Here is a 25,782-nt window from a genome sequence, read left to right on the forward strand (position 1 = left end):
TCCTTAGTTTTAGTCAATCTTCACCACTAGTTTCAAGCACACTCTGTTCAACAGAACCAGACGGGCAATTACAGAAATTGGTCTTTTTCATGTTTGGAACACGTTTTAAGAGAGCAATTGTGTTCGTGACCATCCAAGAAACTGCTGTTGCTTGTGAGCTGTCTACAGTTTCACCAGAGCATCACCAGAGGGTAGCAGGACACTTTGCTGCGACCAGTGTTCCTGGGGTTTGATGCAGCTTTTACAGTGCTGAGCTTGTACAGACCCCCCTTGCCCTGCATTTGTTCTGTTGATCCACAAGAGATGTTAATTTCCTGAAATAGTAAATGTTATTTACTGTCTTTATTCTTTTGAATGACAGCACAGAAAACTGGGACCGAAATCCCCACCAGAGGAGCCTTAGCTGTCACTCTTGCATGGCAGTTGTGCAACGCTGCTCAGATTTAGCAGGAAGACTAGGCTCACTCTTCTCACTCACTAGCAATAGCAGTTACTGTTCTCCAACCTTCTAGCTTCAAGAGCAAAATCATTGAAATAGGACCCTGTCGTTTACACATTTCCATGTTGCCTCTATGGAAAGCAGTTGCTAAAACGCTAGTTTCCAGGATGCAGTTTGCCACAGCTTTGTACAGTGGCTGCTTAGTTGTGCTTTCTTACAGAACCCAAGGTGCATTCTTCTACACAACAGTGCAGGCTTGTTTTTTCCTTGGCATTGATGGTCTCTGGGGGCTTCCCAGCCGGGACCAAAGGGGTTCTTTTCAAGAGAGTAAGAAAGTGAGCAAAGGGAAAGTCATGTATGTCCACCAAGAACCTCAATGCACTTAAAACACTTTCCACACATTGGCAGAGAGATAGAGAACCACGGTGTTCATAGATGTACTGGCACTGTTTTCTTCACTGCTGCCTTTTAGCCTTAATTTGGGACTGTCTAAAAACAGTGTCTGGCTTGGCTGGACCAAGTTCTTCATCCTGATGTTCTTCCTAAGTAACCTTTTCTCCCTGGAGGATAAGGGATAATACTTTCTGCTCCGTGTAAAAAAATGGTATGGGCATGATTTGATGTTTGACAGCTGGATCGTACAACCATGAACTGAATAGTTTTGGTCAGTTCCCACTAGATGATGCTGTAGCCACTCCAGGGAACAGAGGCTGTTGCTCTTAGAAGGGAAAAAAAATACATTCTTAATTTTAACTACAAATTTAGCTGAAGCACTGTTTCTGCTCATCAATTCACATGCAAACCATACTCTTCAATCTTATCCTCAGGGTATTCTAAGTGAATTATTTTGCACATGTGACAACAGAGATTTCAGCCCAGATGACCACCCAGCTACTTAACACTGAGGATAATCAAGCCTGGGTGGCAGCAGACCTCCACTGCTAGCCTGCAGTTCCAGTCTCTTCTATCTCTTTCCTCCTTTCTTCTGCATGGGACATTATCCAGGGTATCCTGACATCAGAGCTTGGTGGTCTATTTCCAGCACATGTCCGCAGCAGCCAAGCAGGGCAGATGTCCAAAAATCCTGCCTCATTTAGCTGGAAGCCGTCACAACTCTTCTGGTAAATCTGTGATGTGGTAGCAATGGGGATGATAATTTCAGGGAAACAAACCCAAATTGTCATCTTTCATGTTGTAGTGGTTGGGAGAAAAATGAGAGAGAGGGAAGTTGTGTGCATGTCCTCTGTGGAGTGACTTTCTTAATGACACTCTCATTAAGAGTGACTTCTGCCAAATGCTGTTTACATTTTGCTGTCAGATCTGTCTGAATTAATCACAAGCAACTCGAATTAAAAGTGAGACTTGTTCTCCTCTGCTTCCTGAGTGACACACAGACCGAGTGCAAGAAACAGTCTGCCAATGTCTCCATCAGGCAGCCTGCTTCAGCACAACATCTGAAAAATAAAAGATACTTTGCCAAGTCTCCATCTTAGGCCATGGTCTCTCCTACTGCCCTTCCATGAATGTAGCTACATGGCCATGGCATGGAGAAGGCATTGCTCTATGGACTTCTCATCTGTGGAGCTGGTCTTGCACTGCCAGCAGGTTCAAAAGAGAAATAAGGCAAGAATCTTACTTCAGCCCAGACTGGCCACACACAGCTCAGGACTGAGAGAAATCAAGGCTGCAAGGCAATGGATATGAATTTGGGAGTGCACATGAAGCCAGAGTGGTAGACTAGAAAAATATGAGGGAGTGGTACACCAGATTAAATTAATTGTGCTCATTTCCAGCATGACGAAAACTGTTACAGGCTTTAATGCAGTGTATTCATGGGGTAGCTGGACTCTTGAAGAAGCAGCCCTCAGTCTCTCATCCTGTGATCACCTCCTTTTTCTACAGTGATCTCTTCAGTATGTATTGGTGGTATTTATTCTGCCTTTACAGACCAATTATGGAATTCTTCTTACCAAACTTACTTACAATTACATCACAAAATACAACTGCCCTCTGAAACTCAGGCTGTGGCTTTTGTTTCCTGTTCTTTTCTAAAGACATTTGAGACTAAGTCACATCTGTTTACATGAAAGTTAAGATGCCTGATTTGTCCTTGGCCTTCCAGGTACTTCACAGGGAGTAGTTAGATCCATGTTTGGCCAAGTCACACGGTCAGTACTGTAACTTTCGGGGTCTGGTTACAGCTGTGAAAATCTTGGCTGACAAGATCTGCTCTTCACCAAAATATATGTCTGCTTAGTGCTCCAGCTCACACGGCTGCAAAAAGTTAAGAACTCATGTGAAAGTGAGCCACCTTCTTTGAGCTACCCATCCCAGGATAAACTGTTGACAAATGGGAAGGAGAAATAGTATTTTAAAACTGTGAGTGTAACAGGAGAAGATTAGCATGTTCAAGTGATGTCAGATGCTTCCACATGAACAGCCAAAGCAGTCCTTAGGAAGCCCTTGGTCTCCCCTGTGGGTTACATATGTCCTAGTCAACCACCATCGCCTTTTTACCCGCCCATGCACTTTCTAAAGGACAGAGGTCTGTGGCTGGATGAATGATAGGAGACAAAAGCTTAGTGCCAGACTCTCTCCACTTGACCCCCATGGGGGGGGACATTACTGTCTCTGTGCTATCCCTTCCCTACCTGCCTGACTCCTGCCTTTAAGAGAAAGGAACAAGGAAACTTCATAAACTGACATGCTAAGCCAGAAACATTGCCTCTCCATCAGGTTTGTCCTTACAGTCAGCAAGACCATACACACCTGTAAAAAAGGCTCCTGAGTATCTGGTCAAAAAGGAATTCCTGTGAGACAGAGCAAACAGAAGAGAAATATCAGCATGTATCTGCCTGCAATGAATTAAATCACATCCTTTATGCTACTGCTTTTACATATCAGTGATTTGGTGGCAGCAGTACTGCAACCGTGCATATAACAAGTTGCTCCATGAGCTGAGGACAACTGTCCTCAAGCTCTGTGTCCTCTGGAGGGAATCACCAGCACCTAAGGAATGCCCTCTGCAAACACCGTGTGCTTTGTGTTGCTGGGGGTTCCCTGATGTCTAGTAAAGATTAAGCTTGTACAGCTGTCTTTCCTTGTCACAGAGTCTCTCTTCCTAATGTCTGGTTGTTCCCATGAAGCTTACAGTAACTCAGTATCTGTTAGTGTCTTTGAGACTCTCTAATACTCTGTCATGAAGGGTTTTCCTCAAGTTCAAAGACTATGTGGGATGCACATGTTACATATTCACCTGCACTTAGTTTCCTTATGCTGAAAAGCCGATAAACAATATATTATCGACTTGTTTAGAACCAGAGTGCTTGTGGTTCAGTTCCCAAATCTGTAAGACATATGTATGTGAAGACAAAAACCTGCTCTTCAAAGCTGCTTATGATATAAGAAGTTAGTTGGGAGAGCTGATTATTGCTGTTGTGGCCCAGGGTGGAACATGCGATCTACATACGTGCATGCATGGAAGGCAAATCAACGGACTATTAGTGAGTTCTCTTAACGTAAGGCCCTAATTTTAGGTTTGCAACTGCACTACCTCTGAAGTTTCACTGTCTGAAGTTGATAAAAATGGGCATGATTCAAGGATAGGTTTGCAATAGATGCTGGATCATTTTTACAGCCAAAGAAAGCAACTGGCCCAAGAGCTCCCTCGCTTGGGTTGCAAATGGAGGGGGCTGAATACACTGCAGTGCAGTAGCCCTTGGTTCTCATCATGGGGATTAACTATATCACGGTCTTAGAAATCTAGAGGATTTTACACAGCCATCCTCTGCCTTAGCGCTGCTAATGCGTTGTCTAAAAAATCCTTGTCAGTTTGACAGAAAGAGCTAATTCTGTGCAAAGACACTTTATGATTTAACTGACACTAGTATGGTGAAAACCTGTTTGTTCCCTGGCACCTCAAAATCTCTAAGCCAAGTATCACGGCTGTGATCCAGCCAAGCCTTTAGTATGAATGTGCACTCTAAGCGCATGCATTGTCTTATCAGATGCAAGCACTAGCATAACTAAGAGCCATCATAACAGAAATGTTCTCTGGATTGCATATGTAAGAATTAGTCTCTTCAAAATGGATGCTGAATATCCTCTTTGCATGTGCTTTTCATTGTGTCTCATCTTGAACAGAAAGCTTCTTTAAGAAATTTTTTGCAATCAAGGAAGTGGGAGCAAAGGGAAACAGATGAAGAAATGTCCCTGCAAACATGAACAATGATAGTTTCAAGTTACCATGAACTTGTATACAGTCTGTACAAACCTTTCATAAGTTTGCATAGTGAGGCTTGTTCTGCATTATTTTTGGAAGCTGGGTGGGGTTCCTCCTCTGTCAGACATTTCCAAATCTCTTCTGCTCTCTGCACAGGGCTCTCAGGCTATCCCATCTCTTGGGTGGTATCTCTAGGTCTGTCTGCTGTTCCAAGGCTCTGACCTAACAATTGTTGTGTTTAAACAATGCCTTTGGGAGTGAGCTTTTCCTCTCTGTCTGTGTTTAAGATGGGTGGGAAACAGACTTTCAGCTTTCAGATATGCACTGTGTTCTGTTCTTGCTGACTCTGTCCAGGTTAGCAGGATGCACAAACACACTCACGAACACAACTCTGCGGTGACAAGCTAGATATGGCTTACAACAGAGCATGTCCTGCTGCATTAGTAAGTGGCTTGTTCTCTGATAAACTGTAAAGCTGCCCTATCACGTATTTGTTGTACTTTGAGGTACCTGAAGGAAACAAGATTTTCCATCTTGGCACTGTTGAACAGCCATGATAAAAGTATTGACCTGCTTACAAGTGGGAAAACATTCCAGTTATGTAAACAGCAGAGAAACATTTTTTTCCTCTGCATTCCTAGAGTAAGCTGGCTTTAGCTTAGTCCATAACTTAACTTCTGCCTGTGCTGTTCCCTTTGCTGCTTCCACACACGTAAATTGATTTCTTTAGAACCACAGGCTGTTGGCCACCGAAACAAGGGCTTTCAATGTGTTATTGTAAAAGCCAGCAAAAATTTTGAAAAGACATTGAGTGACCAGCTCTAAAATGCATTTCCAAAAGATGTAAAAACTGCCATGCTGGGTGAGGCCAAATGCTGCTTTGAGCAGCATTCATTTCCAACAGTGGCCACTAATGACAGCTTAAGAAAACCGTACAACAGGACAAATTAAAAACTCTTCTTTTTCTTCTTCTTCTTCTTGTCTTCTCAGCTTCCAATGTTTATGGTGTAAGAACTTTCTGGCATGGCAGCTACTGAGTTTAGACTTGAAGCACTGAGTTCAATAGTTTAATAGCATACGTAGTTCTCTTCCTTGAAGCTACTGAACCTATTTTAACTCATTCATATCACTGTCCTCTGCAATATTCCATCCCTGGTGAGTTTCAGAGTCTAACTTGTGTAGTGTGTATAGTGGAGAAGATGTCAAAAAAAGGGTAAAGAACTTATTTTTGTTGATTTAAATTGGCTGCATCATATCTCAAGTGAGTTGTCTTTAGCCCTTGAATTATTAACAGCAGTAATTCTCAATCTTCTGCACCTATGCTTTGCATAGTTGCATTCTCAATCATTACATTCCCAGGAGCAGCAGTTGTTTCACACATTTGATGATTTTTCTGTTCTTTTGTTTAGTTTGACTTTGAGATGAGGCAAGAGAACAGGCATATAATAATACTGATGTGGCTACATGAGAGGTTTATATAGGGATGCAATGCTTTTTATTCTATTCTCTCTCTGTATCTGTAAGAGGAAGCTGAAAGGATTCCTTTTTTTTTCAACATATTGAGGGACTTGAAATTCATGAAGTGCAAGAATACTGTCACAACATAATGCATAGTGGGCTCTGTTTTTCCTTCATTTGGGTTGGACCTCCATCTGGACTGCAACAGCAGAAGGCAGGTGGAAATTACACTTGATGTAAAAACACAAATCTGGTAGTCGTCTGGATTTTCATTTCTTTTGCAGCTCAGGCTCATTTCTTCACTCACCCATTCAGGAATGCTGGCTGTAACGTATGTTGCAGCCAGTCCAATCCTACATCCATCCTACTAAACTGACTGCACCCTGTTAACGAAGATGTCATAAATTTACTGGTTCGTTACCTTTAACCTGGAGTGCAACTGCTTCACCTTGTCTTGATTCTTTCAGGTGTATTTCAGGCAAAAGAGAGAGAGCAGAGCAGACAGCTTAATTCACCTATTTGCTAACAAGCGTCAGCACAGTCCTCAAAGTAAGGCTGCTCTGGAATGCCAGAGATAGTGAAAGCCCCACATAACTAAACAAACAGCTCGGAATAATAAACTGATCCACGCAATTTCCTGCATTGTCTCTTTGGAGTCAGTGGACTCATGAGGCTCCTAAGTGATCAGGAAAAAGACAGCCAGCTCAGCCAAAAACAGAGGTACTGCCATAAAACAAACACTGCAAGAGCTGTGTCAGCTTCAGTGGGTGTTATTTCACCTTTTCAACCTGTGATCAACATTGATATTACCAGGAAAAAGCAGCAGTCGAGGAAGTTTGACGGATGCAGGTGTCAGATCATGCTCAGAAGTAGTTCTACTTTGGCCCCAGCATTAGCATTTCTTCTGCAAATAAATTGCAGACAATACATTATGAAAACCTACTTTTCAGGTGCAGACCAGAGTTTCATTTGGCATAAACATATGGAAGTCAGGGCCATGTTCTCAAATGTTGAATACTGCCCTCTTTCTACTGAAGGCAAGGAGAGCTGGAGTGGTGGGTGCATTACTTTGTGTGATGCAGATAACCTTTGGAGCTTTAGCATTATATATGCACCTGTTTGCACTAATTATTGCAAGATTTGTGGATTTGTGGAATGGCAATGAAGTGCTTCCTCCCTATGTCTCTTCTATTCCTGTTGGATTTTCTTTTCAAAAGAATTACATGACAAAAAAAGCTGATCCCTTTTCCAACTTGGCGCTGAATTCTGATGCTTTTTTTAAATTAGTAGTAAATGCTCACTTACTACAGTGTGTTTGGCATTTGGGTATAACACAGTAAACCTGATGCTCAGCTTAAGCTGACTTTGAAGGACTCTGGACATCCACATAACACTAAATCTTCACCAAGAATAAGATTATAATCAAAGTCAGAAGAACAGCACGAAGCCAATAGATCTGCAAGCCTCTTGATCCTGTTCCTATCAACAGATAAGTTTGTTAAATGTTTGGTAAGCTACTAAGAATAGTTGTTGGTCCATTTAAAGAATCCAGCAATATTCGTATGGAGTACCTGGCCATGTGAGAGGCACAGCCTTCATTCAGACTCATCCGGGTGTGTGCATGTATGGAGCAAGACTAATTATGTCAGCACTCCTTATTCATGATACTGCTGCCTTGCTCAGTACAAGCAGTTGTGTCGAAAGGGTCAAAAAGACAACCTAGCTGTCTTATTTCCCAGCCTCAGAGTAACCGCTTTTGCAACCTGAATGTATCCCTCAAACTTTTCAAGTGGTCTTAAATATAGGATTAAGGTAGCAGACAGTGATTGCATGTTTCCCATGGCTCTCGGGAAAAATGGTGTGCTAGACACAATATAAATTTTAAAATATTTGGAAGGCAAAAGTAGCAGAGCTTGCCAGAGGATGACTGTTTCACAACAGCTCTCAAGGTTTCAAAACTTGTTTTCAATGTGTGCTAGAGGAAAAACAAAGCTCTTCCAATGCTTTCAGGAAGTGGAATCATAACAAAATGGCTCTCACCAGACACAGAAGTCCAGGGCACACACTTTCACCTCTCAGCAGCAAATCTGTCATGTTCGACTCAAGAATCCTCTTGAATTGTATTTAAGACTTTATCAAAAAATATGTTTTGTTAAATGAGGACAGTATTTTTCTTATTTTGAAAGCTTTTGGGTAGACCTAGTGGATCTATCAGCTCTAAAGCAAGTGTCACGTTGCAGATCTGACAGCAGCTGAATGGTCCATCACACAAGCCCTGACCCAAAGGCCAAGCTGACAGTAGAAACATTCTTAATAACTTTTCTACACTATGAATCTTTTTTTGTTACGTTACTTTCTTAGTCCTACATTTATTGCCTGAATACAATTCTTCCTGTTTCTTTTGCCAAAAAAAGCCCCCAAAGCCTGTGGTGAGGGGAGCATGTAGAAAAATCATGTCAGAAGAGCAGAGCCATAAGTTTTCCATAAAGACACATGCTCTTCATGCTGCTTTTCTTTATTCTTGAAGTGCAGGAACGCAGTGAATAACACATGCATTTTGTATGTTTTGTATGTTCAACCGTGCTCTGCCAGAACCTTTCCTGGTGAACTAAACATCTTGCCATTTAATCTTTTGCCACAGCTATGCAGACTATTTAACAATCCAGGTCCAGGAAGTCAAAGTTTCTAGGCATACTTGTGCAGTGATCTTAGCATTTTAATGTGTAAGTAAGTGGTCAAATCCTTCTATATTCAAAGCCCAGAAAAATAAATTAGCTTTCCCATTTTGCTTCATGTGACTGTTTAAGATTGTTTTATGAAACAATAACCAATGTGACTTTCCAAGGTCATGTGCATGTTAATGACAGAATTCAAATATAAAATGTCAATGCACTCTTAATTAGGTCAAGATGTCTGAGCAAAATTCCTTCTGTCCAAAGCATCCTCTTTTTCCATGTGTAGGATAATTAAAATAAATGATGCCCATGAGAAAAGCCATGCTCTATCACCAAAATGCCATTTATCTAGATAAGCTTCAAATCCCTCCTCGTTTTGTTCAGATAAAGTTCATCTGTCTTTATTTGCAATTGATCTGGCTTTGCTTAAGCTTAGTGTAGTGGGTTGAGTTTTTTTGCTTCTGTAGCCTCCATGACGGGTTTACATCATTGAAATAAGGAATCCTTAGCCTCTTCTGTTTTCCAGCTGCCCTCACACTCTTTATCTTAACCTTTGCTAGTGACATCATAAGCCTCCGCATTTGGCCATCCTTAAGAAGCAACAATCCAAAAAGCCATCAACATGTCCTTCTTCACCCTGAGGTTTTAAGATGAGGCAATGGCTAGATGCCAGGGAAACACCACACTTTTCTCATAGGTGTAGCAGCAGACAGTCCACTTCACTACAGCTGTGCACTGGGGAGATGGCTTGAGACAGGCAGCTGTGCCAAAGACACAGGAAGAGGATGAAGTGCTCCAGTATTTGTTTTTGTAATAGATACTTCAGTTCATGTTCTTCCTTTCCAGTATTTACATTAGAAAGTACCTCCAGCCCCACTGCTTTCTATGGGATAGTTCATGAATAGTAATCATATCCACACTTAAAGGTATATTCAACACCGAAAAGGATGGTTGGCCCTAGCCTTTAAAACTGGAAAAGCACCCTCCCTTCTTCCCTGTCATCTGGAGTTAAGAAAACTAGCCTCCACACCTAAGGGCAACTGTTTCCCTTACCCCCCACAGCTTTCCAAGACTTCGTCATCCTTCTTCTACTCTGGATCTTTCTGAGCTGTTCTCTGTGGGTTTTTTTCCCCTAAGTTTTAACAGCCCAGAAAGATGCTCCCTTACTGTAAACTTTTAAATGTGCTTGCAGGAGAAAGAAGCAGAAGTAATGAAGGGGAAGGGATGAAACAAAGAAGACACTTTCTTCTTTGTATTTAATGGAGGGGGGAAAAAACCTAATAGTTAACTAGGTCCTAGCTACATTTGTTATTTTAAAAGGTTCTTGCTTGCTGGTCTGTAAGGTATGCGGCTGGTAATAAATTAATAAAATTTAGTACATGAAATTAGCAAGTTTTACTACTTTACTATTTTGTGGAAAGGGACATTTTTGTATTCCTTTACCCTTTCATTAAGGACAAAGAGCAATTTCCATTATTACCTCCCTTTCAGTCCTGCAAACTTTACTTCAGGAGTTGAAATTTTCCACTCTTTTCCTAGATCCAGCTATTCAATGACTTCAGTGTGAATTTGAGCTGTCACTGAACTTGGCTTTGATTTTGAGCTTTTTATCATGCATGTCTTCCCTCACTGGGGTTACATACCTGATCTGGACCATTAAATGCATATATGCATATCAATTTCTTCATGACTTTCTGTAGGCATGCTGGCAACTCCTGCAGCTGCAAACTCAAGATTGCATAGGACAGAACAAGGGGAAGAAGAGAAACTGATGATTTTGGTGTTCATAAATCTATGCGAGTTTAAGAAACACGTGCAGTACCACAACTAATTATTTTTTAAGGGCACCACAGTAGTAAAACTCACTTTGAGAGTTCATGCAGCATTAGGCTTCCTCTTCCCTCTTGTCTGTATAGCCTTTTTTTCAGTGTTTGACAAATTTAGGGAACTTTAAAAAAAAGCATGTGAATGTACTTTACACTTCATTTTTTTAACATTAAAACTTTCCCAAGCTGTAATAAACAATGTAGATTTGTGATATACTGTATTCCTTTGTCTTACATTTATTTAAGTACAATAATGGTACACTGGTAATCAGTTTATTTCTGCAAGTGGAACATGAAAACCTGCAAAAGTTCCTGGTCATGGAAACTGGAAAATTCTTAGAGGAAAAAAAATACTTTGACTTTTTACAGTTCTTGAAGGGTTTACCACCTAATGAGAAGAAATCTTCAGGGAAAGAAAGACTTTTTTGCAGGGATTGTGGTAAGAGGTCTTGAAATACGTTTGACACCCAACTGCCATTTCTTTGTTCCTCTGATTATAAGTAAGGGGGATTTGTTCTCAATTTTCTTATCCACATCACCATGTCTCCTTGGAAGTTTAAATTCTCATCAACAGTGACGAGAAAGGGAAAGAGAGAGAAAGTAAACTTCTGCTAGCATGGCACTAGCACATAGAAGCTGAGGGAAAAAAGTGATCTTATCCTCAGCAAAAAGCACCATTTTATGGTTGGGTCCTAGTGAAGCTGGTGTGCTTTAAGGTCATTAGTTTACATAAATGGCTAGCTGCTATGGGTAACAACTCTGTCAATTATCTTTAAAGTGTGTTAGTTTGGAATGGCAGGGATGATCACCACCGCGAGTCTGTCCATTCTTGAACATAACAACATTGAAGACTGTGTGTGCCCCCATTACTTTTATTAAGTAATAAAATAATTTTTTTCTAAAAATCTCACTCTATTCTTTTGAAATGTTGTGATGTGATAAAACCTGTAAACACCTTGGCCAGCTGTATCAAACAAGAGTGACCCATGGGCTGGCACTTGCACATGCACAAACAAAGCAATGTAGCATCAAAAAGAGAAGCAATTCTTGTACTGGAGAAAAAAAAATTGCATTCCTTGTAGAATAAATTTGCTAATATGTGCAATTAATTGTAAATAAATAGGCAGACTTAGTGTTTATGAACAAGAAGTTTTGAGTGTAAAAGATAGTTTAAGTTGGGGTGAAATAAGCCATTGCTTGCCTTCACAAAGAGAAGTTTCAAAACAATTATGTTCTCTTATGACACCTCTGCTGATGTCAAGCATGGTATTTTAGGGTTTGTATCTAACAAGGAATTCTGTCACTTTGTTGGCTCCTTCTGTGAATAATGGTGTCTTAAAGATATGAACAGAAATTGTCCCCATTTGCTTGGTGTATATAAAAGAATAATCTGGGCCTACTCCGAGTAGAAGCCTGTAGAGGTGCCATCTGGTATCTGGAGACCTGAAGGAGCTCTTCGAAAGATCAGAATGCAATCTGGTATTGAATACCGATATGTTTTAAAAAAGGGTCAAAATCAAGAGCGTATGTTTTGTGTATACATACACACGATGAGGAGGGAAAATGCAAACATTAAGTTTGGAAGGAGAACTGAAACCACCAATGAGCAAGAAAGAAAATAACAAAAGAGAGCCAAAGTACCTCTTTACACACAGTGCATGATCCAGGACCTTCAGTTCCTACCTAATGGCTACTAATAAGCCCTGGTCTTTCCCTCCCAACATGTGAGTAGGTATTTATAAAGGCTATTTATATCCTGTTGGATATAAAAAACTTCTCCACACTAGCCTAAGTGATTCCATCCCACATTTCTGGTAAAAACATGGGCTTAAAGCTTCACTCCTACGATTTTAAGAGGCTTGATCTAAGCCAACTTCAAGTTGATTTGATTCTCTCAGAAGCCCATGAGCCATAAGACTTTTACCAGGATCCACCAGGCTATTATAACTCATCTAGAAAATGAGGCTGTAGCATCTTTGGTGATGAAGACTGCAAAGCTGCAAACAGCAGGAGATTCTAGTTGAAGCCAAGCTTGGTCACACAGTGGTATTTAGCGCATGGCCCTGATAACAGCTCTGTAACCTGGAAGGTCTGAGAATGAGACACTGCTGAAGCAGAATGAAGGAATGCTCTGCTGGCTACCCTCAGCCACAGGTCCTCCCCCCCTAAGTGTCTCTTTCCATCCCCACAGCACTTGGTACAGAGAAGGCCTTTGTCTTCACCAATGACAAAGACTACATCACAGCAAGAGAATGGAGATCCTTAGACCAAATCTATCCGAAAACCTGGTGTCTGATGCAAACTAAATCAGCGGTTGAAGTCACATAAATTTCAACAAACACAGGACTGCAGGCCAAAATGAAAGCATAATTTCTTTAAAACATAGTTTCAGCTAAGCATGGCTAGAACAAGAACAGAGCACCAAGGTACACATAACAGTTTTATACAATGGAAGAGTACTAGCATTGAGTTGACTAGACGTGACTCTCCAACATGACTTAGTTCTTGCACACCTCTAGTAATTTCATTGGGAAAAAAATTCATTTATTTCTGTTCATGACAAAAATAGGCTTTGTACAAGATGATACAGTAAAATATATCCACCAAATTTATTCTATGTCTTTTTCCCAAGATTTGTCTATGAGTAGTGATAGCACTGCAGTATACAGCAATTTTTCCAAAGTAGTATCTGAGCTTTTAGTACAAGTTTTCCATTGACAAAAACTGCACAACTCATCTTCTACCATATACTCTGTAAAAAGGTAGCAATTGCTTTCATTGTTTGCTTTTCTGGTCATAATTATCCTTGCTCCATTCCCTATAATGAGAAAGAATGAAGTCTACTTCTTGGATTAGGAAAAGTTGGGATCATGAAGAAAAAGAAAGACCTGAATGTGCTTTAATGGAAATTATGAGAATCAAAGGTAGGCAGGTTTACTAACCAAAATATTCATTAACATACTTCTCTGAAGATTGGGAATGCAGACAATGTGTGAGAAACTCGCTGTGCAGCCCTTTAGAAGACATTCCTCCCTTATGTTTTTATTAAACTGTAAAAGTAATAAAATCTTACAAATTAATCTCCAAGTTATACAAGAGTTCACGAAAAAGGAGTAGGTAATAAAATCTAAAAAAACAGGTATTTGTAATAGAATATAAAAGCACGGAAACTAAATTAAAAAATGGTCAGTTTCTTCTTTTATTTCAGTTAAGGATCATGCTTTACTTCTTGAGAAAGTTCATCTAATGGTAAACATCAAAAGCAATAGAAGTGAGAGCATATGTTGACTGAACTAGATTCATCTAACTCCCTCTTCCTTTGTGGTCATGCAATACGGATCTGCTGACACACGCACAAGCAAATCTTTGTGACAAGTAGACAAAATGCAAGACCACGGAAAAGGTAAATAGCAAGATACAGGGCCAGACATGGTTACTATACGGAGTCCAGACAATAAGAGAGGGGAGTACAGAAAGCATACATACACAGCATTCGTCATGATGCTGATGTGTCTTCACGCACCAGGCAGACAACCATAGGGCCATCACTTACACGGACACATGTATGTGAACACAGAAAGACAATTCTTGATACAACAGAATACACGTATGACATTTAGAGTATTTGCTTCAGACTCAAGTCTGGACTTCTGAAATGGTGTCAACTGCCATGGTTCCATTGGTTTCACTGATTTCCAGAGTTAGTCCAAATAGTCTTTCTTAGCCCTTACTCTGGCAAAATTTCCATTAGTAATAAATAGGAATTATGCCTGAATATGCATGGAAGTATTAGACCCAGAACATTCAGTCTCAGTTTGAGTTCCCTGATGTTTATTTCTGTTTTCCTGAAATTTTAGTATTATCTAGCTCCTGTTAACCAGACAGGAAAGAAGACACTTTGGACTGTTAACAATAAGAGGATATAACCTGAATGTCACTTCAACCAGAAACAAAGTCACATCAACCAAATGGGTCAGACTGCTAAAAGAAGTACTAAGTTTACTCCTAGCACTTTTTCGGTGCTGCAAACACATATACCTTTAGTGTGATTTCAAGTGGGCGAGGGAGCCAAGCTCAAAACACAGCATGTCCTCCTTTCTGTTTGCCTTAACTTCTGACAGGCTGCCGAAGTGGACATGGCAGGGTTGTGCGTGTGACTTCAGACAAGGGTTTGTAAGCTCCTGAGGTGCTAAGTGTACCTGCTGTTAGGACAGAAAAGACGCAGCAGATGTCTGGAAAAGGAGAGGATGGAGGCTGACACTCTTCCAGCTGTCCCAGTATTGTGACATGACTGCTGGCTGGGATGACCCAACGCTATCCTCATTCATGTGTAAAGGAAGAGGTAACTGGACCTTCCTACCACTCTAGCTCTCATTTCAGTTTTTTCCTGCTCTCATTTTAACATACTGAGCTCAGTGTTAATTATTCTTGCTGTCCCTGAAGTTACTGACTTGTTTCACATAATTTTTTCTGCAGGAGAAAAGAGAACACGTTCTCTCTCCAGCCCTGTATATTTTCCTTCTCTTGGCACTGTGTTTTTAAGAGCTCTTTGTCGTAGATGTGTATCACAGTAATTCTGAAAGCATTTCTGTTTCTCATGTCTTCAGTCCTGGGTTGGCTTAATTTCAAAATAATATTTTGAGGAACACACATATGAACTCTCATACAGAGGGAGAGTAAGGTTATATGAATATAATACGAGCCATGCCAGACTAGACTAAGGATCTGTCTACGTTTGAATCTTCTTTTTAACTCCCACATTTTAGGGACCAGTTCACAGCTAGGCAAGTGTTGTTAAGTGTGTTTTATTACCTACTCCTTTTTCATGAACTCTTGTATACTCTCTTAAAATCGGGGATATGCATCTCCAAGTGTTCAGAGATGGAAGAAGTACCTTTGTACTATGTTAAAGCATTGGATGGATTTTCATTCCACAGCTTTTCTTCACACAAACTTTTAGTATCCACTGCATTATTATATGGCTTGGAGTTCAACTGCTCAGATACACACTGTTGTGTGAAGCACCTCCTTTTGAAAGAAGTCCCTGCCATTTTCACTTAATGCAATGCAATCTTTGCATTGGAAACAAAAGTGAAGTTACTCCCTATTCATCGCCTCTGTTTTTCCTCATGACTTACTATCTATCATACTTTTTTGCCTATCAATCACATCTCTTTTCAGTTATCTCTTTCCCAGGCTGAAGATAATTTCTTGTCTGAGAGCAGTATTCTCATCATAGTATCCTAAATGCATATCTAACCTATTTGATATTCATGGGCGATACTAAAAGTTGTGTAAATTTTAATGAGGAAGCTATATCCCTGGAGACTGGAGTCCTTTCTTAACCACAGAGAAAAGTCACACTTCTCCAGATTGTGAGTTTCAGTTGCAACAGGGAAGAACTGCTCCACATGCCCCAAACCTTCTCTCGTTGACTCCTTAAACTTTGGTACCTCTGGAAATGACAGAACTCAAGTTCTCCTTCAGAAAAGCACATTCCAAACATGCTTTTCAAGACCATTTCTTAGGTTGTTCGGGGGCTTTTTGATATAGAGAAGAGAGGTCAGAAATTTACTCTCATTCTTCCAGAGCACCATCCTCCTTTGCTGGGTTAGTGCAGAACACCCTGTAAAGCAAATACTCACAACAAGCAGTACCTGTGCACTGTAAGCAAGCAGAGTCAAAGACTGCCCGTGCTTTTGTGTTTCAAGGTTACAATAGTTTTGAAGTTTTGAAAGAGCAACCTGGAATAGCCTGTCTACCAAACCTGTGCTTTAATTGTGTCAGCCTGCTCAGGAGTAAAAAATGCCCTAAACAGACTTCACTCAACAGACCTTGCCTGTGTCTTCTGTCCTGCCACGCCAGAGCTTTCAGAGTCTCCAGTTTTACTGTATTTGAACTTGCCTTTTATGATCAAAGCAGCTTTTCATGGTTTTCTCACATTTAATGTCTGCCTAGATCTTTACACAAACCGTACTGCACGTACTTTGGGGTGTAGAATATGGCAAAATATACTCCCTTTAGCATGAATGTACTAGGCCAATGACAGACTGACTTTGTGCTTATGGACGAAGTATGTTTCATGAACTCTCATGAGCTTATCTTAAAAGTATATTCAACATCTGCTGTGCAGATGGACACCAGCAGATGTTTTGATTTGCCTACCTTTTTTTTTTACCTTGGAAGCTATCCATATGATATTCTTAGTGTGTACTGGGCTTGTCCACAAGTGAAGATGAAATTCCTATGACTAAACTTTGTCATTGTCCGAATACTGCAGAGCAATATGAATCTTGTTTTTCTTTTTTATAGCTTGAACTAATAACCCATAGCTTGGATCATTCAAATGCTTGTTTGCTCTGCTGAAGACTAAAACAGACAGACCTCTGCCTGAAAGGAGAAACTTTTGGCAGACTTACTCTTCTCCTCCTACGTAATCATCTTTTTCCGAAGTCATGTGGACAGACATTTTGCCCTCATTTAAGGGCTATGTACTCTGTTCAGTCTGTGTCAGAACTCCCAGAGGTGTCAATGGGATTTGCATGTATAAATCAAAACTGACTGCCCTCGATTTGTGTGTGTTTAAACAATTTATGTGGGAAGTCTGAACCTCAAGTTTCTAGCCCTGAACAATTTATCTTAAAATAATTAAGGCCAGTGAATTATTGCCATTTGAAAGGATTGCAAAGTATCTATCCCAGCTTTTTAATCACAAAACAAGTGATAAATTAAAAGAGATCTCTTCTTTTTCTCGTTTTTGAGAGCACTCTTATTTTCATAGAAAATTCTTCATTTCCTCCGTGCACGTTGCTTCATGTTCTGTTTAAGCCAAGGGCTGAGGCCTAAAATGTCCAAAAAAATCCAGTCAGTTTTTATGACTCAGATCTTGATTGCCAAGCTTTGGTACCTCAGTACTGAACATAAAATATATCCTGATCTCTCCTCCATGCTCCTTTCACTACTGCCACTAAAAAAATATTCAATAGTCAGAAATTGCTGAGGCAGCGTGTTCCAGCAACACATCCTGCTGTAGGGAGCTCTCAAGGGCAGACTCCGCTCCGCAGCAAGGCTGCAGTCCTGCCTGGTCTTTGTCATGGTTTGGGGGCAGTGAACGGAAAATGTAGCTGGAGCTGTAGGCAGGTAAGGCACTGGCAGCACTGGGAGGTGGAGGTTCTCAGGGGTGAGGAGAGAACTCGCGTTCCAGGACTCAGGAGCTGGGCCTGTTCTCTCTGCCCTTCCTCCCAGAAGGTACAGGAGGAAAGACGAAGAAGCAACTTTCCAAAGCCCCCTCTTCCTCTTCCTCCCCCTCTCCTAGAATAGCTCTGCTGCTTTCATTTAAACCATGAAGACTTTGGATGTCACCTACCAAGGACTGGCACTTCTCCCCTGATACCATATTAATGGCTCCCCGATGGCAGATTTCAGAGGTCATTTTCTAAGAATGCAAGTACTTCTCCTCTCGCTCTGTAAATACTATTCCTGCAAGCTTTGCTCCTCATACAGTGTCTTAAACACCCCCGGCTGAAATACTGCCTGACATCTGCAAAAGGAAGTGGACAGCACAGAGCAATCCCGTGCTCTGCCAACGGCTGAAATGGAAGAAAGAAGTCTGGCTCCGTAAGCGCCGTACTGCGTGAGGTTTCCCCAGATGGACGCTGTGTGCTTGAGCACAAATTGAGGCTTAGAACAAGCTTAAGTAGTATCTGGTTCTGATTTCTGTTCTTTAGCTGGCATTTTATTTCTAGTTTAGATAAAATTTAGAATGCTGCAAGATTCCTGCAGAAGACTTAACATTTCAGTTGCGGCTGTGTTTCCACTGTGGCACGAAGTCGCTAACAGAACATCTTTACTGTAAAAACAAAAATGACCTGCATTCCTCCAAAAATTGTAGGGTATGTGATACTGCGGCGTTGTCTCTGCAGGCACAAATACTGTGTGGGTTGAGTACACGGATGCATTCTGTCCAGCTGTATTTGGGGGAACATGAAGGGGGAGGAATATAATGCTTTTCTTCTCCATATTTGGAAAGACGCTTGGCCATGTTTCATTGAGTAATTCAACCAAAAAGCTATTTGGCTAAAGGACAGCAATCCTCAGACTGTTTGTTTGCAGAAGGGTTTTTAACCGGGGGTAAAGACTTCCCTTTTGTTTAGTAAGCAGGATGGTGTTAAACGACCATATGATCTTGCGGGGAGACAGTAAAGAATTACTGGAATTCATGAAGTCTGTGGATTTTAATAAAACAATTAAAGAGATACAGGAATGTGGTTGTAAAAGCAGCTGAAGTGCTGCTCTTAAGCTTTCCTTTTCAGGACCAGTCAGCCCTCTTCTGTCAAATAACAAAGGCAGTTTATTCACAAGATCTAGCGTTTTTTGTTACCTGCCATTTTGTAATGGAACAGAATCACAGTCCCACACCACCTTCTTGTGCACGTTGTCCTCAGAAGCCACACGAAACCCGCATTTTCTGTTCAAGTAGTGAAGCCCAGGGCAGATATTTTGACATTCAGGGATGCTTAAAGTGGGAAAAACTCCTTCTGCTCTCTACTTCCCCATCTGCTACAGATCAGTATGAACCAAAGCACAAATAATATGCATGAATACAACAGGGAAAAGACCATCAAAAGCAGAGGGCTTAAGCGCATCAACATGGAAAGGATTTGTAAAGAGCTGGCAGGCAGGCTTGGAGAAGGCAATTTCATTACAACAGAGATTTCCCCTGGAAATGGTGCTTTCAGAAAAGCTTAGTGAACACATAGTGAACAGAATGCTTGCTGCTTACACACACACACACGACCTCCTCCACCACCTGCAAGATGACTTTTTCTCTTGCAAGCACAACCCCATGGATAAAATACCTTCCTGAGGATTTCACAGGCTGAATCCAAGCTTTTTAAGTTTCAGTTTATTCCAGAAATTATTCTATCGTTTTCTTAAATCACATCAGGAACACACTGGAATACTTTGGATGCCCTCACTCTTTCCCTTATATCATTAGATTGTGTTTATTACAGATGCTGATGCTAACTTCTTGTAGTATCTTGTAATCCTTTATTTAGCATCTCCTCTCTGCACAACCAGGTTGAATGCCAATGATTTTAAAGAGAGTTACCTGTCTTATACATAAGGAAGAATATATGAGGAGAGTTATTCACTACTTACAGGTCACTGATTTTTTTTAAAGTCTTTTGCACAGTAATTACCCATGAATTGAAAGGAAATTTCCCCTCACCACTTCAATTTTCCTGGATTTTGCTTCACATCACTACCATGCTAGGGTCTTGGTCTTGCATCCACAGTCAGAGCATAGCTGTTCACCTATTTACTCCTTTTCTACTGTGAACTCCCTGTGTGCCAAATATGTTTACATCTTGAATTGATGACTTCATTCTGCTGCCCTTACACATAAAAATACAGCTTTCCATCGAACCAGTAAGAGCTTCTGTGCAGTATGACTGCAGCGCCTGCGTGACCTAGGAGAACACGTATTTTCACAAATTGTGCATGTATCAGGGACTAATTTATAACTGCCCTGTTATTTTTTGCATTTGCAGTTCTGATGAGACTGCTAAGATTGAAATTAACTGCCATGTTCTCACAGTTAGTCATACCTGATTGCGGTCTCCCACGCTGGCAGTACAGGAAGTGCATATGAAAACTGGCCATTGACATGAATTGTTCTTCCTTCGCTAAAAATGTTTCCAATTCATCCCCCTTTCCTCTCCTTCCGAGTCCTAAAGTGTGTATCATTTATAAATCTAAATCTGGTGTTACAAAAACATGGGGAGAACAAGGGAACTGACAGTTTGCTTTCCAACAAACTAAACCGGCCTAGAGAAAATTGGTTGTTATGACCTGAACACTGAGGAGTAACAGCACATCGTAACTGCAACGATCCACTTCAGTTAGGAGCACCTTGTAGAAAGCATGCATTTCCTCCATTTCCATCTTCTCTTCTTGGCTGTACTTCCCTGTTCTTTCATTCTGGTCTGTGCAAAGTCTGACACGATCTCTAGCCCAGTAAAACGTATATGAGGCACATCGTAAGGTATACTAGTGGTGTGACTCAGACCACAGTGAAGGCAATTGTGGCATCATTTCTTTAGTTCTCCAAAGACCAATGGTCCAAATCAACTTGCTGAGGATTTTGGTGGTTGTAGCAACTTTCAGCTACCCCTTTCAGGGCAAAAAGGTTGCCTGTTACTACAAAGGAAAAGCAGAGTAACTCAGGTGTGATGTTGCAGCCTTTACTTCACTGTCACATGAGCAGAAACAGTTTAACTGATCCAGCCATCAGCTGCACATCCTTCAGTAGCAAAACTACTCTTCATATATGCCTCTGTAAGAGTGTCTGATTGCTATCATCTCTTCAGGCACTAAGTGGCAAAAGTATACCTAAGAAACAGATTTTTGTGAAGCGCTTAGACTACTGCATAAATGTAAAAACATGTTGGAACCATATATCAAATGCATCATTTCCCTAATTAGACAATATCTTCTGTCACTTGGTCTCTTGTCATTTGCAGTGGAATTTGAGTATTGCTGGAAAGTCAAAGGGACAGTGTTGGATCAATTTTCCATCAGCTGACACCCCAGTGAAGAAAGAGTAAATAATTCAATTAAATGTAAATGTGGAGTTTGACTTGCAAATGCACCAATGTACCTGTGTACTACACGGCACTGTGAAATGTCAATAAAAGTAAACTAAAGCAGAGAGGAGGACTAGAAAATGAACTAAGGAAGGAAAAGTATCAATGAAAGGCAAAGAGTTGCAATCAACAGCTTTGCATGGCTAATCTATCCCAAGGGAATTTTTCCGAGACTGAGTTACTCCTGGAAATTGTGTTGATTAGCTAGAGAACTGCTTAATATGAAACTAGTGGCTTAAATGAACCCAGGTTATTGCCTCACAACAGTCTAGAGAATTAAATCTGTACAGAGGTTGGTTGAAGGGGGAGTGAGTTCTGAATTTGGGCAAGAGGTTTCATTGGGAGTGTTTCTCTCTCCGAAAGTGATTCACACACAGCAAGACAGCATGGGAACCCTTCCAGGCAACGGCTTGTAATCTCACACTTGGCCACCGGTAATTTTTCATAACAAGCACGGAAGATTGTTGTCACTGTCAGTACATCCATACATGTATATATTTAGACATAGATGTTGCTGTACGTACGCAGGTGCTGTCCTTGCCTTTCGCACACATACCCCTGCGCACACTCACCCCCTGTATCCAGGCGCCTCGCCATCAGTAAGGTATGGCTACATCTTCAAAGTTGGAAAACCGATTCCACAGGCGGAGGCAGCGTCCCCTTGAACGAGGAAGGGAGACCGTGACAGCGGCAGGAGCGGGACCAGAGCGTACCCCTGTCAAACTCCCAGCCACATGCGCATCCTCCCCGCAAAACAAAGGGCTAAATTAACCACGATTAATTCAGCACGTGTCAGTGCCAGCCCTGGCTCCGTCCCTGCGACCAGCGGCTCCCGCTCCGGCGGCGGGGGGAGCGGAAAAGGCGCTCCTCGCTTTTCGGGGGGGGTTCCACCGCCCCCCCGAGCCCCGGCCCCGCGCCGCTGCGGCTCGGCGCCTTCCCCGTGACCGCCGTCCCGTCCCCCCCGCTGCCGGGCTGGCCCCCGCCCGCCGTGCGGGACCCGGCGGGGCGGGACGGGGCGGCGGGGAGGGGGGGCTCCTTACCGAAAGGCGAGGGGCTGGGGGGGGGGGGGGGGGGCGGCAGCCGAGAGGGGGGCGTGCGAGCGGCAGCGCCTCAGCGGCGGGGGAGGCCCGCGGGGGGATTAAAGGGCGCGGATACCTGCGGGGGCCGGCGGGGAGGCAGGCAGGGAGGCAGGCCGCCCCTCCGAGGAGAGAGGAGGTGGGGCGTCAGGGGGCGACCAGCAGCTCTCCTCCCGCGGCTGCCGGCGTCTCCCCGCGCCCGCCGCCCCGCCATGTGGCCCCTGCTGGCTCTCTGCTGCTGGGGGGGGCTGTCGCTGTCGTTGTCGCTGCCGCCGTCGGCGCCGCAGGGCCGGGCGGGCGTCCCGCCGGTCGCCCTCTCCCGCGCCCCCACCTTCGCCTCGCCCGCCCTGGCGGCGCCGCCGCTGCCCGACACGACGGAGAGCAAAGTGGAGAAGCTGGGCCGCGCCTTCAAGCGCCAGGTGCGGCGGCTGCGGGCGCGCAGCGGGCGGCTGGAGCTGGTCTTCCTGGTGGACGAGTCGTCGAGCGTGGGGCCGGCCAACTTCCTCAGCGAGCTGCGCTTCGTCAAGAAGCTGCTCTCCGACTTCCCCGTGGTGCCCGCGGCCACGCGCGTCGCCATCGTCACCTTCTCCTCCCGCAGCAACGTGGTGCCACGCGTGGACTACATCTCGCGGCGGCGGCCGCAGCAGCACAAGTGCGCCCTGCTGGGACGGGAGATCCCCGCCATCGCCTACCGCGGCGGCGGCACCTACACCAAGGGCGCCTTCCAGCAGGCGGCGGTGAGCCCGGCAGGGCGGGCGGCGGGGAGGGAGGGAGGGAGGGAGGACGGGGGTGGCGCCGGGCTGGGCCGTGGGCTGGGGTGCGCGGGCGTGAGGTGTGCGGTGGGGCGTGTGGCGAAGGGTGTCGTGTCCGTGTGGCTGTGAGGTGAGGCGTGTGGTGGTGCCGTGAGGTGTGTGATAGTGCCGTGAGGTGTGTGGTGAGGTGAGGCGTGTGGTGGTACCGTCACGCGTGTGGTGGTGCCGTGAGGCGTGTGGTGGTGCCGTGAGGCGTGTGGTGGTGCCGTGAGGTGTGCGGTGAGGTGCGGTGTGTGGTGGTGCCGTGAGGCGTGTGGTGAGGTGAGGTGTGTGGTGAGGTGAGGTGTGTGGGGAGGTGAGGCGTGTGGTGGTGCCATGAGGTGCGTGGTGCTGTGAGGTGAGGTGTGTGGTGAGGTGAGGTGTGTGGTGGCGATGTAAGGTGTGTGGGGAGGTGAGGCGTGTGGTGAGGGGCGCAGCGGTGCCGTGAGGTGTGTGTGGTGGCGAGGGTCGGTGCGGTGAGGCGCGGGGCGTGCCGTGGTGAGCTCTCGGCGGTGAGGGGAGGCGCAGTGGTGTGTGGGGCAGTGAGGCATCTGGCTCGGTGTGCAGTGTGCGGTGCGGCGTGTGGTGTGGGAGTGTGGTTCTATGTGGTGTGCGAGGGCGGTCAGCGTCAAGGGGTGTAGGGCCGTATGGTGGAGTGTGGAACAGTGTGGTGTGGGACGCAGAATAGTCTGGTCAAGCCAACTAGTCACCATCTTCCCGTGCTGTCTGCACTTGCGGCTCCCATGTTTTCTGCTGCCCTTGCAAACAAATGTGTGAAATTCACTCTTTGAAGGAGCATGGAGCCGATGTCCCCATTTCAGAAGTGATATATATGAGTCAAGTCTGGCATCTGAAACGTCTGCCTTGTTTCTTGGCAGCGGGATTTGGGTGCCCAATAGCTGTCAGCAGTCAGAGATATCTACGTGCTGTCACCAGGTGACTATTTTAATTACCGATGACTGACAAAGGTGCCCTTAAGCTGTATGTACTATACCAATTAATAGAAGCATGTCCAGGAATGTTTCCAGACACTGGAACATGATCATCTGTGGTGTTAAGTTGTTATACAGTCCCGTGGCACAAATTTGGTGTAGGCAGCTCCTAGGCATGTGTTGGCACTTAGCGTGCTGGGGAGGTTTCCCAGTAGATGGCGGGTCGACAGCCAGTCTACTCTGGAAGCTTTTTTACAAGGCTAGACCAGGCTGCTCCTTGCCATTTGGCCTCTGTGTGCAGGAGCATTCCCAAAGCAAGTCTATTTTTCTCTTATTTTTATGTCTTAATTTCTAGTAGTGTCCTATAGCTGAGCAGTGGATGTACTTCTCTTGAAACATCTTATGCACTCTCATTTGGAGTTGGTGAGTGAGACTGCAAGAGGTGCATCAGCACTGGGCATATGAAATTGGCAAAGATTATTCTCTTCTTCACATTTGGCAGGAGAGAGCAAGACCATTGTCTAATGTGCTCAGAGTTGCACATGGAAAGCCTGCTTTAGGAGAACACATCCTTGTGTTAGATTTTCCACCGTGAAGTCAGGTTTCAATATAGATCCATCCCAGGGGCGCTGTGTGAAAAAGTTAATGATATGAGTTAAAAATAACCATTACAAACAAAACATAAGCCTAAGAAATACTGGCTGTGTTCTTGATACAGAGTCTTGACTAATCGTATCTTTGAAATGGAATAAACAAAAATTCCCTTCAGAAACCTACAATTTAGTTTTATGAGCCCAGCTAAACCTTGTGGCTACAACAGCATCAGTGTCATTTTACACTGTGGTCTCATAAGAATGTGGGAACAAAAATGTTCACATGGTGGCAAGGGAGAATGGCGATGGAATGACAAGGTTAAATTGCGGGCTGCTTGCTGGCTCTTCGCTAAAGATACTGTACTGTGGTTTTGTTCAGTACGTCTTCTTCATGTGAGACAAATTACAGCTTCAGGGAATACTCTCCTTTCTAGGGACTATTCAGAAAATGACTGTTCTAAGTTTAAAATACTACTATTGGAATAAATCTAGAGAAGTATTTTAAGTATAACAAAATGTTGTTCCCTCTGGACTCTTACACTGCTGTCCCTTGTTTTTAACTGTCTTTTGGTACAACCATAATTATTTCTTCTTTCACTTTCCTAAAATGTCTCTTTTTTCTTCTTACACTTTAATGTGGGGTTTCTTCTGCTTCTAACCAGAATTCTCTGCTTCTTTTCCAAAACCAAAAGTGTCTGCAAAGCATGACAAACTCCCCGAAATAGTATCAGTTATGTGTCGTAGTAACAGAAAATGAAGGAAGGGAAAGGGCACTGTTAGAATAATCCCGACACTTAAGTCGTCGTGCAGCACTCTTCATTGGTAGGTCTCAAGGTGATTAATTCAAGTCTGTGACAGTTCTACAGAAACTACGGAGGCAGAGAGATAAGTGAATTCTGCAAGGTCATCAGGCCAGTCAGTGACTGACCTGGGAGCCTCAGTGAACAGGAGCAAGATTTACGTAGCAGTTACAGTCTCAGAACCTGTGGCAGCAAAACCGTTCATTGAACATCATCCTAAAAGCAGAGCGGCTCAGTTTGACAAGCTGTTGCACATCCATGTAATGTCCATCATCTTTGAAAAAATAAGGGAGTTCTCCTTGGGACTGCAGTTTTGCATCC

The 25,782-nt window shown here is 43.3% G+C and overlaps 1 protein-coding gene across 1 annotated transcript in view; it reads left to right on the top strand.

The window, feature by feature from the left end:
- Nucleotides 1-22,557: 22,557 nt before the first annotated feature.
- The window catches only part of SVEP1 (sushi, von Willebrand factor type A, EGF and pentraxin domain containing 1), a gene marked incomplete at its 5' end in the record, with an annotated part of 139,828 nt that continues 136,603 nt past the window's right edge, over nucleotides 22,558-25,782 (top strand). Inside the window, one exon of the mRNA XM_082335984.1 lies at nucleotides 22,558-23,082. Within this exon, the coding sequence (XP_082192110.1) occupies nucleotides 22,558-23,082 (525 nt within the window). The remainder of the gene's footprint in view (nucleotides 23,083-25,782) is intronic.

The sequence above is a fragment of the Platalea leucorodia genome (genome assembly GCF_965183815.1).
Source record: "Platalea leucorodia genome assembly, chromosome: Z".
Classification (NCBI taxonomy): domain Eukaryota; kingdom Metazoa; phylum Chordata; class Aves; order Pelecaniformes; family Threskiornithidae; genus Platalea; species Platalea leucorodia.